At 49.5% G+C, this 19278-nt stretch overlaps 1 protein-coding gene across 4 annotated transcripts in view; it reads right to left on the bottom strand.

Moving 5' to 3' along the window:
* Nucleotides 1-1488: 1488 nt before the first annotated feature.
* Nucleotides 1489-19278, bottom strand: part of zmp:0000001167 (protein phosphatase 1 regulatory subunit 12A) — a 45033-nt gene continuing 27243 nt past the window's right edge. For 2 of the 4 annotated variants that reach the window (XM_061221532.1, XM_061221533.1), the window contains exons 14-25: nt 17776-17877; nt 16933-17023; nt 16625-16744; nt 15947-16049; nt 14639-14712; nt 7719-7769; nt 7363-7382; nt 7147-7210; nt 4422-4526; nt 3602-3652; nt 3466-3516; nt 1489-2345 (exon numbers count right to left, since the gene is read on the bottom strand). In XM_061221532.1, the coding sequence (XP_061077516.1) occupies nt 2259-2345; nt 3466-3516; nt 3602-3652; nt 4422-4526; nt 7147-7210; nt 7363-7382; nt 7719-7769; nt 14639-14712; nt 15947-16049; nt 16625-16744; nt 16933-17023; nt 17776-17877 (919 nt within the window). In that variant the 3' untranslated portion in view covers nt 1489-2258. The other 2 variants (XR_009704983.1, XM_061221535.1) reach the window with 2 other exon arrangements.

Below are 19278 nucleotides of genomic sequence, written 5' to 3'. Positions count from 1 at the left end.
CGGTGGTGGAACGAACTCCCCGTTGAGGTCAGAACTATAGAATCTCTCCCCACCTTCAAGCGCAAGCTGAAGACACACCTCTTCAAGCAGCACCTCTCCCCATCCCTCCCTACCTCCCTGTGAACCTTAATTGTTGTCTCTGTGACTTGCTTTGTGTATCGGTATTTTTAGTTGGCTAGGTAAGCAGTGTTTGGATAGTTAACTTTGGTGACTTTTGCTGTTTGTTTGTTCAAAAAAAAAAAAAAAAAAAAAAAAAAAAAAAGGCCCTTGTCCTTATCTTTGTTGTACAGGTAGCAGTTGAAATTGTACTTCCCTCTAGGGTCTTTCAGCGAACTTATCCCTGGTTATGGGTATGCACTTTGTTGTACGTCGCTCTGGATAAGAGCGTCTGCCAAATGCCAATAATGTAATGTAATGTAATGTAAAAGGTCACACATTAACATAAGGATGCTTATTATAGTAAACGTTCTGCAAGAAGACAATGCATTTAAAACAGCAACTGGCTTGATGTTTACGTGCCCACATTCCAAGCATGTTTTCTTTATTGGGAGTGAAGTGGGCTTGAACTGGGGTCATAATAAGAGTAAACATTTGGGTAAATGTGTTCCCCAAGTCATCTTGACTTGTAAATAGATGAATGGGAAAGTGGCTTTCTCCTCATCATGTAGGGTATTGGAGAGAAGGCAGAATTCAAAAAGAAGACTCAGATCTAGGCTGTGAAGTCCTTAGGCTGAACACTCACACTCACACTCACACTCACACTCACACTCACACTCAGGACATGGGGGAACTTGAATACAAACACACACAACTTTATTATCAAGTGCTGACATTGGTTTAATATATTATAAAAACAACATGTGAGCGACAAGGGCGTGACAATAATAATTATTTAATCTCATGAGATTACTGCTTCAAAAGAATAGTTATATTTGTACACATATATATTCATATGCATATATATCCATATACATGGTGTTTCCCTGGAAGGAATGGACAATTGCAATGTAAAAAATAAAACTGAAACATCAATGCCATAATATCAATTATCATAACATCATTAATTAAAATAATAATTTGCATATTAGTGTCTTATAAAACAGCCACTTGTATACTGTGCATTGACCTTTGACCTTCAACCTTTGACTGTAGAGAGAGGCGGAATGATTGATCCGCTCCTGTAATGTACCAGAGATGCATGTGGGGGGGTGGAATGCATTTTAAGAGTGAGTGTGGAGTGTGTATGCAGCCACACTAGTGTGCAGTGTGTGTCTGTGTACAAGTGGATGAACTGTGTGTGTACAGGTGTGTGTACAGGTGGATAGAGTGTGTGCACAGGTGTGTGTGTACAGGTGTGTGTACAGGTGGATAGAGTGTGGTTGTACAGGTGGATAGAGTGTGTGCACAGGTGTGTGTACAGGTGGATAGAGTGTGTGTGCACAGGTGTGTGTACAGGTGTGTGTACAGGTGGATAGTGTGGTTGTACAGGTGGATAGAGTGTGTGTGCACAGGTGTGTGTACAGGTGGATAGAGTGTGGTTGTACAGGTGGATAGAGTGTGTGCACAGGTGTGTGTACAGGTGGATAGAGTGTGTGTGCACAGGTGTGTGTACAGGTGGATAGTGTGTGCACAGGTGTGTGTACAGGTGAATAGAGTGTGTGTGTACAGGTGTGTGTACAGGTGGATAGTGTGTGCACAGGTGTGTGTACAGGTGGATAGAGTGTGTGTGCACAGGTGTGTGTACAGGTGGATAGTGTGTGTACAGGTGTGTGTACAGGTGGATAGAGTGTGTGTGTACAGGTGTGTGTACAGGTGGTGGTGTACAGGTGTGGTTGCAGTTAAGAGGCATGTCAGGTGGGAAAGTGCACTCTTGATTGGTCCAGGCTGCACAGACATGAGGAATGTGAGATGTGCTCCTTCACATGGAGTGTGGTCCTAGGGGTGCTTGTCTGTGGCGTGTGAGTCTCAGTCTCAGCTGTGTGAGGGTGGTCCTTCAGGAGGGAATGAACATGCGAGTGTGTGTGCGCTCTCAGGGCTGAGTGAAAGGCCCTGCTGCTCTGCATGTGTTCTGTCTCTGCCTTCCCTTTTTCAGGCGACGTGGTCACAGGTGCCCGTCTCTGCCCGGGAGACTGGACCGCATGGTCGCCACGCCGACCGGATGCGGCAGAGGGTGGGGGGGGGGGGGAGGCTGCGAAAGTGTGACATTCTTTCGTTATTCTTTCTTTTTTCTTTGGCACGAGGCAGGGGTGGCGGGGACGTTATTTGGAGAGCTTGCTGATGACACGGATCAGCGCGCCGTTCTCATCTTTCAGACGCTGGTTATCGGCTCTCAGCTCGCCTAGCACCTGCAGGACAGAACACACCAGCCTTTATCACGTCCTGTCATTACCACATCCTGTCATTACCACTTCCTCTCATTACCACATCCTGTCATTACCACTTCCTGTCATTACCACATCCTGTCATTACCACTTCCTGTCATTACCACATCCTGTCATTACCACTTCCTGTCATTACCACTTCCTGTCATTACCACATCCTGTCATTACCACTTCCTGTCATTACCACTTCCTCTCATTACCACATCCTGTCATTACCACTTCCTGTCATTACCACATCCTGTCATTACCACTTCCTGTCATTACCACTTCCTGTCATTACATCCTGTCATTACCACATCCTGTCATTACCACATCCTGTCATTACCACTTCCTGTCATTACCACATCCTGTCATTACCACTTCCTGTCATTACCACTTCCTGTCATTACCACTTCCTGTCATTACCACATCCTGTCATTACCACGTCCGGTCATTACCACATCCTGTCATTACTGCATCTAATAACCTGTCTCTGATCTGAATCAAAAGTGAGGAGGGGAAAAAACTCATTTAGAGGGAAAAGGAAGGAGAGATGGAGGAGAGGAGAAGGGGGAAGAGGGGAGAGAGAAAAGGGAGCACAGGAGAAGGGGGAGAGGGGAGAGAGAAAATGGAGGGGAGTAGAAGAGGGGAGAGGGGAGAGAAAATGAGGGAGAGGAGAGCAGGAGAAGGAGAGAGGGAGGCAGTGGAACACAGACAGGAAGTGGGCTGAGATGTAGATTTCAGAGTTCAAAGTTCATAAGTTGGAATGCAGATTTGAAGAAGCATTTGAAAAGAACGGGGTGGAAGTAAGGAGGAATGAGAGCCTGGAGAGGGATGCAAGGAAGGAGAGGAGAGAACTGTGACTCATAGAGACCTGGCCCTTGAACAAGGCCCTTAACCCCACATTGCTTAAGGGCGTGCCCTGCTTAGTGTAAGCAACTCTGAGTCACTTACGCATGAAAGCATCAGCTAAATAGCTGTCATGTAATTACAAAAGGTGCATTGGCTACATGGGGGTACAATGCTTTATAAAGGGGCCATATCAATGCATAAAAAACGAGGTATAAATGCAGATGATAAAGACACGCATCATGGGTAAAGTAACCTTTAGCTCTTCCTCCAGCTCCGCTACACGCCGCCCCAGGATTCGCCGCTCCTGCAGGAAGAGGGAGTGTTCAGAAAGCAGCTCGGCCAATAGTGGTAAAGGAATACACTTTTAGCCTATCAGGAGCTGGTCTCACCTTCTTCTCCAGCTCCAAGAGGGCGGAGCAGTCACTGAAGCGCTCCTGTCTCTGTCGGATACACAGACAATCATTATTTTACTGCTATTATCGCATAACTTCCTCACATCTACTTCCTATCTCTGTGTGAGCGTGTAGTGTTGAGTGTTAAGTGTGTGGTGTTGAATATCTGTAGTGTTAAGTGTGTGTGTAGTGTTGAGCATGTGTAGCATTGAGTATTGTGTTGAGTGTGTGTAGTCTTGAGTATTGTGTTGAATGTCTGTAGTGTTAAGTGTGTGGAGTGTTGAGCGTGTATCATTGAGTGTTTTTTTTTTTTTTCTCCCCTTTTTCTCCCAATTTGGTAGCCAATTGTACCCCTTCTGATCCAATTAGAGCTAGTATTAGATACACCCTACGTCCCTCGGCGGCCCAAAGGAGAGCGACACGCCTTCTTCAAACCGTCTCGTCTCATGCTCGTCTTCCGTGATTCCAAGGCGCCCGAGGTGCTTTATTGTGCCTATTAACCCTGCCAAGTCCCTCCCTCTGGAGCAGCAAGCCAATTATGCTGCTCCACATGAGCCGGCCAAACTTGGCTTTTGGCAGGACCGGGTATCAAACCCCGGTCCCCAGTGTGCAACTGCAGTGAACTGCAACCACAAGTCTGCTGTATCTTAGCCTGCTGCACCACCACGGCCCTTGCGTTGAGTCTGTATTGATGAGCGTCTAGTGTTGAGCATCTAGTGTATGTAGTAGTGTTAAAATGTGTACAGTGTTGAGTGTGTACAGTGTTGATTGTGTGATTGTGTAGTTTTGTGCGCATAGTATTGAGTCGTGTTCAGACCTGCGTAGCCTTGTCCAGGTCCATGCGGGTTTGGGATACAGTGCGCAGGGTGTCCTGAAGCTGGGTCTGCAGGTGCCCATTCTCCCGGGAGACCTCCTCAAACAACTGACAGAGAGAGACCTCCTCAAACAACTAACAGAGAGAGAGACTTCCTCAAACAACTGACAGAGACCTCCTCAAACAACTGACAGCGAGAGAGACCTCCTCAAACAACTGACAGAGAGACCTCCTCAAACAACAGAGACCTCCTCAAACAACTGACAGAGAGATACCTCCTCAAACAACTGACAGAGACCTCCTCAAACAACTGACAGAGAGAGAGACTTCCTCAAACAACTGACAGAGACCTCCTCAAACAACTGACAGCGAGAGAGACCTCCTCAAACAACTGACAGAGACCTCCTCAAACAACAGAGACCTCCTCAAACAACTGACAGAGAGATACCTCCTCAAATAACTGACAGAGAGCCCTCCTCAAACAACAGAGAGACCTCCTCAAACAACTGAGAGAGCGACCTCCTCAAACAACTGACAGAGACCTCCTCAAACAACTGACAGAGAGAGACCTGCTCAAACAACTGACAGACCTCCTCAAACAACTGAGAGACCTCCTCAAACAACTGACAGAGAGAGACCTGCTCAAACAACTGACAGACCTCCTCAAACAACTGAGAGACCTCCTCAAACAACTGACAGAGAGAGATCTCCTCAAACAACTGAGAGACCTCCTCAAACAACTGACAGAGAGAGACCTCCTCAAACAACTGAGAGAGACCCCCTCAATCAACTGAGAAAGAGACCTCCTCAAACAACTGACAGAGAGAGAGACCTCCTCAAACAACTGACAGAGAGACCTCCTCAAACAACTAACAGAGAGAGACCTCCTCAAACAACTGACAGAGAGAGACCTCCTCAAACAACTGACAGAGAGAGACCTCCTCAAACAACTGAGAGAGACCCCCTCAATCAACTGAGAAAGAGACCTCCTCAAACAACTGACAGAGAGAGAGACCTCCTCAAACAACTGACAGAGAGAGACCTCCTCAAACAACTAACAGAGAGAGACCTCCTCAAACAACTGACAGAGACCATGGGGATATTCACTCACACCAAAACACCAAACACAGCAGCAGTACCCCACACTAAAGCAGTACCCCACACTTCACAGCAGCACTCCACACTAAAGCAGTACCCCACACTAAAGCAGCACTCCACACTAAAGCAGTACCCCACACTAAAGCAGTACCTCACACTAAAGCAGTAGCCCACACTAAAGCAGTAGCCCACACTAAAGCAGTACCTCACACTAAAGCAGTACCCCACACTAAAGCAGTACCCCACACTAAAGCAGTATCCCACACTAAAACAGTACCCCACACTAAAGCAGTACCTCACACGAAAGCAGTACCCCACACTAAAGCAGTACCTCACACTTTACAGCAGCACCCCACACTATTGCCATTGCAAAAATGAAGAAAATATACTGGTAGAAACCCCAGACTCTCAGCAATTAATCCTTCCCGGTAGTTTGCTTGCATTTTTTCCCTCACTCAGAAGTTGATTGAATATAGGGCTACCTGTAGCGTAGTGGTTAAGGTAAATGACTGGGACCCGCAAGGTCGGTGGTTCAATCTCCAGTGTAGCCACAATAAGATCCGCACAGCCGTTGGGCCCTTGAGCAAGGCCCTTAACCCTACATTGCTTCAGGGGAGGATTGTCTCCTGCTTAATCTAAACAACTATACGTCGCTCTGGATAAGAGCGTCTGCCAAAATGCCATTAATGTAGCAGGAGACAAACCTCCCCTGGAGCAATGCAGGATTAAGGGCCTTGCTCAAGGGCCCAACGGCTGTGCAGATCTTATTGCGACTACACCGGGGATCGAACCACCGACCTTGCGTGTCCCAGTCATGTACCTTAACCACTATGCTACAGGCCGCCCTTTACGGTGCCAGTGGGCAGGGAGGTCCGTGTGGTACTGCTGTTCTGTGCATGGAGCACATTAGTGGTAAGCGAGGAGTGCCTGATGGGGGTAATGAGGGGGGTTGGTCTGGGACACCAGGCTTCACTGTAGAGCCTTCTGGAGGTGTCGTGGGCCTAACTCAACCAAACACTGGTAAAGGAAGTGCCCACTAGACAACCCCGGTAAAATGCTCGCATTAGCCGCCCGTTTGCCTGATCTATAATATTGTTGTTTGTTGCCTGGTTATTTGGTTGGTAGGAGCCATGCTAGTTTAGGAACATCTGAGCTGAGCCTTCATGCACAGCCCCCAAATTATAGGAACAAAGAACATCGTATCCCGTGTAATGTAGAATGTCTAGTGGAGTTCTCCCTTCCCCTGGGGGGCTCTATGGCCCAGCCTGTGTTTGACCCCTGACCCCGGGGTTACTCACACCCCACACTGTGGCACTGAATCAGCCACCTAGAAGTCCCCAGTGCTCTGCGTTTGAATCAGACAGCACACCTGACGGCTTTTGTGAGTTTCACTCATGCAAATCTAGGTCATCACTCTGCCTCAAACGGATGTTTTGCTAGGTAACTGAAACTTATGACTTATTTTGTCAGTGGCATAGAGACACAGACACTCACCCACAAATTACACCCACACATGCATACATGCAAATGAACGCACGCGCGCACAAAGCAAGCACAAATTCTTGCATACGCACACACAGATGCAGACACACACAAACACACATTCAGATGCGATGCACGCACACCACACCTTCTTGTAGTCCTTTGTTTCTGAGTCTCTGCTGATGATGCGATCATTACAGGACACATCAGACCTGAGCAACAGAAAAGCTCAAATCAGCACATCTTTCTCATTTAGCACATCCTTCTCATTTAGCACATCATTCTCATTCAGCACATCCTTGGACAGAGTGAAAGACTAAATGGATTGAGTGAAAGAGAGAATGGGTTGAATATAGGCTCTTACCTGCTGGTGTATCTGTTTGCCTGAGGATAGAGCATACAGACAGCGATGAGTGTCTCTGAACAGACAAACAGACAAACATACAAACAGACACACACACACACACACACACACACACACACACACACACACACACACGCATTCAGAGTTTGGCAATCAACATCCTTTAAAGTATGTAGCCGCATCTTTATTCTTTTGTCTCCCTCTCAGGATCCACCGCAGCTGCCAACATTTACAGTAATAAATAGACACAAACACACATGCATGTACATACACACGGCCACACATCCACACACACATATTTACAACCACACACTACTCAAAACCAAAACCAAAAACACAAAGAGAGACAAACTCACCGATCCTCCCGCTATCCCATCATCCTCTCCACTGGGCTCGTTATCATCACTCTGGGGACAAAGCAGGGGACAAAGCAGTCACGCCCTCAAACTACAGTCAGAGCCCCTGAGTGAGTCACACCCTCAAACTACAGTCAGAGCCCCTGAGTGAGTCACGCCCTCAAACTACAGTCAGAGCCCCTGAGTGAGTCACACCCTCAAACTACAGTCAGAGCCCCTGAGTGAGTCACACCCTCAAACTACAGTCAGAGCCCCTGAGTGAGTCACACCCTCAAACTACAGTCAGAGCCCCTGAGTGAGTCACACCCTCAAACTACAGTCAGAGCCCCTGAGTGAGTCACGCCCTCAAACTACAGTCAGAGCCCCTGAGTGAGTCACACCCTCAAACTACAGTCAGAGCCCCTGAGTGAGTCACACACTCAAACTACAGTCAGAGCCCCTGAGTGAGTCACACCCTCAAACTACAGTCAGAGCCCCTGAGTGAGTCACGCCCTCAAACTACAGTCAGAGCCCCTGAGCTAGTCACGCCCTCAAACTACAGTCAGAGCCCCTGAGCTAGTCACACACTCAAACTACAGTCAGAGCCCCTGAGTGAGTCACACCCTCAAACTACAGTCAGAGCCCCTGAGTGAGTCACACCCTCAAACTACAGTCAGAGCCCCTGAGCTAGTCACACCCTCAAACTACAGTCAGAGCCCCTGAGCTAGTCACACCCTCAAACTACAGTCAGAGCCCCTGAGTGAGTCACGCCCTCAAACTACAGTCAGAGCCCCTGAGTGAGTCACACCCTCAAACTACAGTCAGAGCCCCTGAGTGAGTCACACCCTCAAACTACAGTCAGAGCCCCTGAGTGAGTCACACCCTCAAACTACAGTCAGAGCCCCTGAGCTAGTCACACCCTCAAACTACAGTCAGAGCCCCTGAGCTAGTCACGCCCTCAAACTACAGTCAGAGCCCCTGAGTGAGTCACACCCTCAAACTACAGTCAGAGCCCCTGAGCTAGTCACACCCTCAAACTACAGTCAGAGCCCCTGAGTGAGTCACACACTCAAACTACAGTCAGAGCCCCTGAGCTAGTCACACCCTCAAACTACAGTCAGAGCCCCTGAGTGAGTCACACACTCAAACTACAGTCAGAGCCCCTGAGTGAGTCACACACTCAAACTACAGTCAGAGCCCCTGAGTGAGTCACACCCTCAAACTACAGTCAGAGCCCCTGAGCTAGTCACGCCCTCAAACTACAGTCAGAGCCCCTGAGTGAGTCACGCCCTCAAACTACAGTCAGAGCCCCTGAGCTAGTCACACCCTCAAACTACAGTCAGAGCCCCTGAGCTAGTCACACCCTCAAACTACAGTCAGAGCCCCTGAGTGAGTCACGCCCTCAAACTACAGTCAGAGCCCCTGAGTGAGTCACACCCTCAAACTACAGTCAGAGCCCCTGAGTGAGTCACACCCTCAAACTACAGTCAGAGCCCCTGAGTGAGTCACACCCTCAAACTACAGTCAGAGCCCCTGAGCTAGTCACACCCTCAAACTACAGTCAGAGCCCCTGAGCTAGTCACGCCCTCAAACTACAGTCAGAGCCCCTGAGTGAGTCACACCCTCAAACTACAGTCAGAGCCCCTGAGCTAGTCACACCCTCAAACTACAGTCAGAGCCCCTGAGTGAGTCACACACTCAAACTACAGTCAGAGCCCCTGAGCTAGTCACACCCTCAAACTACAGTCAGAGCCCCTGAGTGAGTCACACACTCAAACTACAGTCAGAGCCCCTGAGTGAGTCACACACTCAAACTACAGTCAGAGCCCCTGAGTGAGTCACACCCTCAAACTACAGTCAGAGCCCCTGAGTGAGTCACACCCTCAAACTACAGTCAGAGCCCCTGAGTGAGTCACGCCCTCAAACTACAGTCAGAGCCCCTGAGTGAGTCACACCCTCAAACTACAGTCAGAGCCCCTGAGTGAGTCACGCCCTCAAACTACAGTCAGAGCCCTTGAGTGAGTCACACCCTCAAACTACAGTCAGAGCCCCTGAGTGAGTCACGCCCTCAAACTACAGTCAGAGCCCCTGAGTGAGTCACGCCCTCAAACTACAGTCAGAGCCCCTGAGCTAGTCACACCCTCAAACTACAGTCAGAGCCCCTGAGCTAGTCACACCCTCAAACTACAGTCAGAGCCCCTGAGTGAGTCACGCCCTCAAACTACAGTCAGAGCCCCTGAGCTAGTCACGCCCTCAAACTACAGTCAGAGCCCCTGAGTGAGTCACGCCCTCAAACTACAGTCAGAGCCCCTGAGCTAGTCACGCCCTCAAACTACAGTCAGAGCCCCTGAGCTAGTCACACCCTCAAACTACAGTCAGAGCCCCTGAGCTAGTCACACCCTCAAACTACAGTCAGAGCCCCTGAGTGAGTCACGCCCTCAAACTACAGTCAGAGCCCCTGAGTGAGTCACGCCCTCAAACTACAGTCAGAGCCCCTGAGTGAGTCACGCCCTCAAACTACAGTCAGAGCCCCTGAGCTAGTCACACCCTCAAACTACAGTCAGAGCCCCTGAGTGAGTCACGCCCTCAAACTACAGTCAGAGCCCCTGAGTGAGTCACGCCCTCAAACTACAGTCAGAGCCCCTGAGTGAGTCACGCCCTCAAACTACAGTCAGAGCCCCTGAGCTAGTCACGCCCTCAAACTACAGTCAGAGCCCCTGAGTGAGTCACACCCTCAAACTACAGTCAGAGCCCCTGAGTGAGTCACACCCTCAAACTACAGTCAGAGCCCCTGAGCTAGTCACACCCTCAAACTACAGTCAGAGCCCCTGAGCTAGTCACACCCTCAAACTACAGTCAGAGCCCCTGAGCTAGTCACGCCCTCAAACTACAGTCAGAGCCCCTGAGTGAGTCACACCCTCAAACTACAGTCAGAGCCCCTGAGTGAGTCACACCCTCAAACTACAGTCAGAGCCCCTGAGCTAGTCACGCCCTCAAACTACAGTCAGAGCCCCTGAGCGAGTCACACACTCAAACTACAGTCAGAGCCCCTGAGCTAGTCACACCCTCAAACTACAGTCAGAGCCCCTGAGTGAGTCACACACTCAAACTACAGTCAGAGCCCCTGAGTGAGTCACACACTCAAACTACAGTCAGAGCCCCTGAGCTAGTCACACCCTCAAACTACAGTCAGAGCCCCTGAGCTAGTCACACCCTCAAACTACAGTCAGAGCCCCTGAGTGAGTCACGCCCTCAAACTACAGTCAGAGCCCCTGAGCTAGTCACACCCTCAAACTACAGTCAGAGCCCCTGAGCTAGTCACGCCCTCAAACTACAGTCAGAGCCCCTGAGTGAGTCACACCCTCAAACTACAGTCAGAGCCCCTGAGTGAGTCACGCCCTCAAACTACAGTCAGAGCCCCTGAGCTAGTCACACCCTCAAACTACAGTCAGAGCCCCTGAGTGAGTCACACCCTCAAACTACAGTCAGAGCCCCTGAGCTAGTCACGCCCTCAAACTACAGTCAGAGCCCCTGAGCTAGTCACGCCCTCAAACTACAGTCAGAGCCCCTGAGCTAGTCACACCCTCAAACTACAGTCAGAGCCCCTGAGTGAGTCACGCCCTCAAACTACAGTCAGAGCCCCTGAGCTAGTCACACCCTCAAACTACAGTCTGAGCCCCTGAGCTAGTCACACCCTCAAACTACAGTCAGAGCCCCTGAGTGAGTCACGCCCTCAAACTACAGTCAGAGCCCCTGAGCTAGTCACACCCTCAAACTACAGTCAGAGCCCCTGAGCTAGTCACACCCTCAAACTACAGTCAGAGCCCCTGAGTGAGTCACACCCTCAAACTACAGTCAGAGCCCCTGAGCTAGTCACACCCTCAAACTACAGTCAGAGCCCCTGAGTGAGTCACGCCCTCAAACTACAGTCAGAGCCCCTGAGTGAGTCACACCCTCAAACTACAGTCAGAGCCCCTGAGTGAGTCACACCCTCAAACTACAGTCAGAGCCCCTGAGTGAGTCACACCCTCAAACTACAGTCAGAGCCCCTGAGCTAGTCACACCCTCAAACTACAGTCAGAGCCCCTGAGCTAGTCACGCCCTCAAACTACAGTCAGAGCCCCTGAGTGAGTCACACCCTCAAACTACAGTCAGAGCCCCTGAGCTAGTCACACCCTCAAACTACAGTCAGAGCCCCTGAGTGAGTCACACACTCAAACTACAGTCAGAGCCCCTGAGCTAGTCACACCCTCAAACTACAGTCAGAGCCCCTGAGTGAGTCACACCCTCAAACTACAGTCAGAGCCCCTGAGTGAGTCACACACTCAAACTACAGTCAGAGCCCCTGAGTGAGTCACACCCTCAAACTACAGTCAGAGCCCCTGAGTGAGTCACACCCTCAAACTACAGTCAGAGCCCCTGAGTGAGTCACGCCCTCAAACTACAGTCAGAGCCCCTGAGTGAGTCACACCCTCAAACTACAGTCAGAGCCCCTGAGTGAGTCACGCCCTCAAACTACAGTCAGAGCCCTTGAGTGAGTCACACCCTCAAACTACAGTCAGAGCCCCTGAGTGAGTCACGCCCTCAAACTACAGTCAGAGCCCCTGAGTGAGTCACGCCCTCAAACTACAGTCAGAGCCCCTGAGCTAGTCACACCCTCAAACTACAGTCAGAGCCCCTGAGCTAGTCACACCCTCAAACTACAGTCAGAGCCCCTGAGTGAGTCACGCCCTCAAACTACAGTCAGAGCCCCTGAGCTAGTCACGCCCTCAAACTACAGTCAGAGCCCCTGAGTGAGTCACGCCCTCAAACTACAGTCAGAGCCCCTGAGCTAGTCACGCCCTCAAACTACAGTCAGAGCCCCTGAGCTAGTCACACCCTCAAACTACAGTCAGAGCCCCTGAGCTAGTCACACCCTCAAACTACAGTCAGAGCCCCTGAGTGAGTCACGCCCTCAAACTACAGTCAGAGCCCCTGAGTGAGTCACGCCCTCAAACTACAGTCAGAGCCCCTGAGTGAGTCACGCCCTCAAACTACAGTCAGAGCCCCTGAGCTAGTCACACCCTCAAACTACAGTCAGAGCCCCTGAGTGAGTCACGCCCTCAAACTACAGTCAGAGCCCCTGAGTGAGTCACGCCCTCAAACTACAGTCAGAGCCCCTGAGTGAGTCACGCCCTCAAACTACAGTCAGAGCCCCTGAGCTAGTCACGCCCTCAAACTACAGTCAGAGCCCCTGAGTGAGTCACACCCTCAAACTACAGTCAGAGCCCCTGAGTGAGTCACACCCTCAAACTACAGTCAGAGCCCCTGAGCTAGTCACACCCTCAAACTACAGTCAGAGCCCCTGAGCTAGTCACACCCTCAAACTACAGTCAGAGCCCCTGAGCTAGTCACGCCCTCAAACTACAGTCAGAGCCCCTGAGTGAGTCACACCCTCAAACTACAGTCAGAGCCCCTGAGTGAGTCACACCCTCAAACTACAGTCAGAGCCCCTGAGCTAGTCACGCCCTCAAACTACAGTCAGAGCCCCTGAGCGAGTCACACACTCAAACTACAGTCAGAGCCCCTGAGCTAGTCACACCCTCAAACTACAGTCAGAGCCCCTGAGTGAGTCACACACTCAAACTACAGTCAGAGCCCCTGAGTGAGTCACACACTCAAACTACAGTCAGAGCCCCTGAGCTAGTCACACCCTCAAACTACAGTCAGAGCCCCTGAGCTAGTCACACCCTCAAACTACAGTCAGAGCCCCTGAGTGAGTCACGCCCTCAAACTACAGTCAGAGCCCCTGAGCTAGTCACACCCTCAAACTACAGTCAGAGCCCCTGAGCTAGTCACGCCCTCAAACTACAGTCAGAGCCCCTGAGTGAGTCACACCCTCAAACTACAGTCAGAGCCCCTGAGTGAGTCACGCCCTCAAACTACAGTCAGAGCCCCTGAGCTAGTCACACCCTCAAACTACAGTCAGAGCCCCTGAGTGAGTCACACCCTCAAACTACAGTCAGAGCCCCTGAGCTAGTCACGCCCTCAAACTACAGTCAGAGCCCCTGAGCTAGTCACGCCCTCAAACTACAGTCAGAGCCCCTGAGCTAGTCACACCCTCAAACTACAGTCAGAGCCCCTGAGTGAGTCACGCCCTCAAACTACAGTCAGAGCCCCTGAGCTAGTCACACCCTCAAACTACAGTCTGAGCCCCTGAGCTAGTCACACCCTCAAACTACAGTCAGAGCCCCTGAGTGAGTCACGCCCTCAAACTACAGTCAGAGCCCCTGAGCTAGTCACACCCTCAAACTACAGTCAGAGCCCCTGAGCTAGTCACACCCTCAAACTACAGTCAGAGCCCCTGAGTGAGTCACACCCTCAAACTACAGTCAGAGCCCCTGAGTGAGTCACACACTCAAACTACAGTCAGAGCCCCTGAGTGAGTCACACACTCAAACTACAGTCAGAGCCCCTGAGTGAGTCACACACTCAAACTACAGTCAGAGCCCCTGAGTGAGTCACGCCCTCAAACTACAGTCAGAGCCCCTGAGCTAGTCACACCCTCAAACTACAGTCAGAGCCCCTGAGCTAGTCACGCCCTCAAACTACAGTCAGAGCCCCTGAGTGAGTCACACCCTCAAACTACAGTCAGAGCCCCTGAGTGAGTCACACACTCAAACTACAGTCAGAGCCCCTGAGCTAGTCACACCCTCAAACTACAGTCAGAGCCCCTGAGCTAGTCACGCCCTCAAACTACAGTCAGAGCCCCTGAGTGAGTCACACACTCAAACTACAGTCAGAGCCCCTGAGCTAGTCACACCCTCAAACTACAGTCAGAGCCCCTGAGTGAGTCACGCCCTCAAACTACAGTCAGAGCCCCTGAGTGAGTCACACACTCAAACTACAGTCAGAGCCCCTGAGTGAGTCACACACTCAAACGGCGTGGGGTCGCTGTTTACCTCCTCAGTCCTGTGAGCTCCTCTCCTCCGAGTGCGCAGCCTCCTGCTCTCCCTGCCCTCCTCAGCATCTGCATCTGTGGAACAGTAGCGCAGTCAGCCCGTTAGCACAGGGCTACACAGCACAGCCCGTTAGCACAGGGTCACACAGCACAGCCCGTTAGCACAGGGCTACACAGCACAGCCCGTTAGCACAGGGTCACACAGCACAGCCCGTTAGCACAGGGCTACACAGCACAGCCTGTTAGCACAGGGTCACACAGCCCGTTAGCACAGGGTCACACAGCCCGTTAGCACAGGGTCACACAGCCCGTTAGCACAGGGTCACACAGCACAGCCTGTTAGCACAGGGTCACACAGCCCGTTAGCACAGGGCTACACAGCACAGCCCGTTAGCACAGGGTCACACAGCACAGCCCGTGAGCACAGGGTCACACAGCCCGTGAGCACAGGGTCACACAGCCCGTGAGCACAGGGTCACACAGCCCGTTAGCACAGGGTCACACAGCACAGCCTGTTAGCACAGGGTCACACAGCCCGTTAGCACAGGGTCACACAGCCCGTTAGCACAGGGACATACAAATAGGGAGGTGGGGCCGACACACCTGTTATATTTAAATCTGTATTATTACACTAATCTTAATTATTTTATCAGCAGTATTTCCCACTGTTATGGTTTCACTGTGATAGGATAACAAACAAACAAAGCACCCCTCATTCAACAGCAAGAGCAGGGCTACCCAAACCTGTTCCTGGAGATCTACCATCCTGTTGGTTGTCAGTACAGCCCTAACAAAAGCACACCTCATTCAACAGCAAGAGCAGGGCTACCCAAACCTGTTCCTGGAGATCTACCATCCTGTTGGTTGTCAGTACAGCCCTAACAAAAGCACACCTCATTCAACAGCTAGAGCAGGGCTGTCCAACGCTCTTCCAGGAGATCAACTGTCCTGTAGTAGATCTCCAGGAACAGGGTTGGGCAGCCCTATATAAAGAGCGTTGTGCCAGCCCATGTAATCAGCGCTGAGAGGCAGCATGAGGGTGTGGGGATATAAACTGAAGCAGAACATGAAGCAAAGGAAGCAGAATAATCAGAAGTGAGTGAAGCTGACATAAGCAGAATGTAATAATAACCCTATATAAAATCCACCCTTCATAGCCTAAAGTGCACACAATAGAACAGATAAAAATAACCAGAGAAAATACTTTGTTAATATTAGATAAGATTTGCGCTCTCTGATGAGCAGTGGTGAGGAAGAGGAGGGGCATAAGAGGCAGGATGAGGTAGAGTTTGAGGATGGGGTTCAGTACCTCTCCCCTCTGCAGTGGGGGGGCGGGGAGCTCCGGGGGGACTGGTCAGGCCCAGGAGATCAGATTTCTGCAGGTTTGCAATTCGGGACCTCCAGCTCACCTCCTGTATACAGACACACTCATCACTGACACATCATCACAATGACCTTATGATCACTGATGCAACATCACATACTGCAGAGATGACATCATCACTGACACATCATCACAATGACCTCATCATCACTGATGCAACATCACATACTGCAGAGATGACATCATCACTGACATCATCACAATGACCTCATCATCACTGACACATCATCACTGATACATCGACACATACTGCGGAGATGACATCATCACTGACACATTATCACAATGACCTCATCATCACTGACACATCATCACTGATACATCATCACATACTGCGGAGATGACATCATCACTGACACATCATCACAATGACCTCATCATCACTGACACATTATCACAATGACCTCATCATCACTGATAGAACATCACATACTGTGGCGATGACGTCTTCACTGACACATCATCAAAACATCACCTACCATCGGAATGACATCATCATTAACATATCGTCACCTACCATGGTGTTAATTTCATTTTAGCAAACTGAATTACATGTGTGTCATGCGGAATTCACTGTCCCAGCATAAAAACCCAATTCCTTACCCCTTCATCGGCCTTCCTCTGTTTCCCATCCCGCTCGTCATCCTCCTTCTTCTTCTCCCTCTCCTTCTGCTCCGTTTTCATCGTCTTCTCAGCCTCCTGCAGGTCTGTGAGTGTCACCCCCTAGTGCAGGAGAAGATCAACACCAATGAGTTCACACTGGAGAGAGAGGATCTGGATCAACACCAAAACATTACACTGGAGAGAGAGGATCTGGATCAACACCAAAACATTACACTGGAGAGAGAGGATCTGGATCAACACCAAAACAACACCAACACCAAAACAGACAGACAGACAGACAGACAGACCTGAGTGGACCTGCGGGACTGGCGGGCGTGTCGGGAGCGAGCCTTCCGCTGAGCTTCTGCCTCCTCATCTCGAACCGGGGTCAGGTACGACCTGAGCAATCCACACACCAGATTAAACCATCAGGTACGACTTGAGCAATCCACACACCAGATTAAACCATCAGGTACGACCTGAGCAATCCACACACCAGATTAAACCATCAGGTACGACCTGAGCAATCCACACACCAGATTAAACCATCAGGTACGACCTGGGCAATCCACACACCAGATTAAACCATCAGGTACGACCTGAGCAATCCACACACCAGATTAAACCATCAGGTACGACCTGAGCAATCCACACACCAGATTAAACCATCAGGTACGACTTGAGCAATCCACACACCAGATTAAACCATCAGGTACGACCTGAGCAATACACACACCAGATTAAACCATCAGGTACGACCTGAGCAATCCACACACCAGATTAAACCATCAGGTACGACCTGAGCAATCCACACACCAGATTTAAAAAATCATGTATAACCAGAGTAGCTAGCTAGCAACCAACACTGGACAGAAATCTGATCCCAAACCACAAGCTACACTGTAGCTACACCCACTGCTCCCCACATAGAAAAGTGTGCCATGCCCAGAAACACATTTTTGGATAACAAAAAAAAGTAGAGGAGCATGAATTTAGCAAAAGTGCCCAAAGACAGTGACCCTGAGTGAATCATCGATATGAATACGCATGGTTATTATATATTTTCAAGGTAAAACTGATTCCAAACTGAAAATTTTAAACATCTAAATTAAAAGAATCAAATTAGATTGAGGCTGGATTCCAGTTCTCACTTGCGCCTCTGTTTTGATTCCAAATCGCTGGTTGCCGTGGTGACAGAATTTGAGGTCGTTGTGGATTCTGGTTCCTTCTTTTCCAGCTGTTCCTGAGCAAGCCTAAGATGAGAAATACAATTCATGCCTGAGGCCTGTCCAAATGTATGCACACAGACACTTTCAGTGCAAAAGATCATCCAGACTAATATACAATATTATAATATTATACTTGCAATGCGATCCCTAAGTATTTGGGACAGTGGTACAATTTCTGTTCTTTAGGCTGTTTACTCCAGCACATTGGATTGGACATAAAAAAAATTAATGTGAGGTTAAAGTGCAGACTGCAGTATCACCCCCTTTTCTTAACACAAGCCTACAAATTACATGCCCAAAATAAAATGCTTTCTACTCTTGAACCCTTTTGACTACAGGAATAATCCTCAGTCACTTCTGAACGGTAAACCCCAAAGGCTTGTTTTCTCAAAAGTCAGAATTCCACTAAATATTACTGAGACAAAGTTACAGAAGCTCAAACAGTGGAAGTGGAATGTTTTTTTTCTCACCAAATTTTTGTTGTTGTATTTGAGTGGATACAGATGTGGCTGTCCCCAGAGGGCTTGGAAGCACAATGGAGCCACAGCCACAACACTGAACAAATCTCCTTTCAAATCGAATTACAATATCATCAAAAGTGAACATTCTCTTTTTTCTTCTTTTCTCGCTTTTATTAAACTATGTCTAGGCGGGGAGACTCCAAGTAAATTAATTATATAATAGGCGTGAAAAATTGTATACTAAACTTATCCTGGATTATGTTTAAAACGGTATGTCCTGTGACCATATTGATTGAAAATTTACTGAAATTACTGCAAATAAGCCAACTCTGTATGACTTATGGGGCTAATATGAGGGTATTTACGTCCATATTGGGTGATGCGTGTAGGAATTACATCCCTTTTTAAACATAGTCCCCCCATTTTTGGGGACAGTGGCTTCACTGACTTTCATTGGCGCAATTCTGGTCCGAGACACCAATCAAGACGAGACACCGAAAGCTTTCTCATACCTGCAAGTAAGAGACTGAATATACCCGTCTAATCAGAAACAGCTGTGAAGCCAACTGTCCAATTACTTTTGGTCCCCTAAAGTGGGGTACTAAGTATAAAAAGACAATCATACACAAATCACCCAATAGGGATGTAAATAGCCTGGGGCGACATGGCTCAGGCAGTAAGAACAGTCGTCTGGCAGTCGGAGGGTTGCCGGTTCGTTCCCTGCCCGGGCTGTGTCGAAGTGTCCCTGAGCAAGACACCTAACCCACCCAAATGCTCCTGACGAGCTGGTCGGCGCCTTGCATGGCAGCCAATCACCATCGGTGTGTGAGTGTGTGTATGAATGGGTGAATGAGAAGCATCAATTGTACAGCGCTTTGGATAAAGGTGCTATATAAATGCCAACCATTTACCATTTACCATAGCCTCAAATTCAAGGTGGCAGTCTGCACTTTAACCTCATATT

This window comes from Conger conger, chromosome 15 (assembly GCF_963514075.1).
Source record: "Conger conger chromosome 15, fConCon1.1, whole genome shotgun sequence".
NCBI classification, from domain to species: domain Eukaryota; kingdom Metazoa; phylum Chordata; class Actinopteri; order Anguilliformes; family Congridae; genus Conger; species Conger conger.
This window is presented reverse-complemented; position numbering and strand designations above follow the sequence as displayed.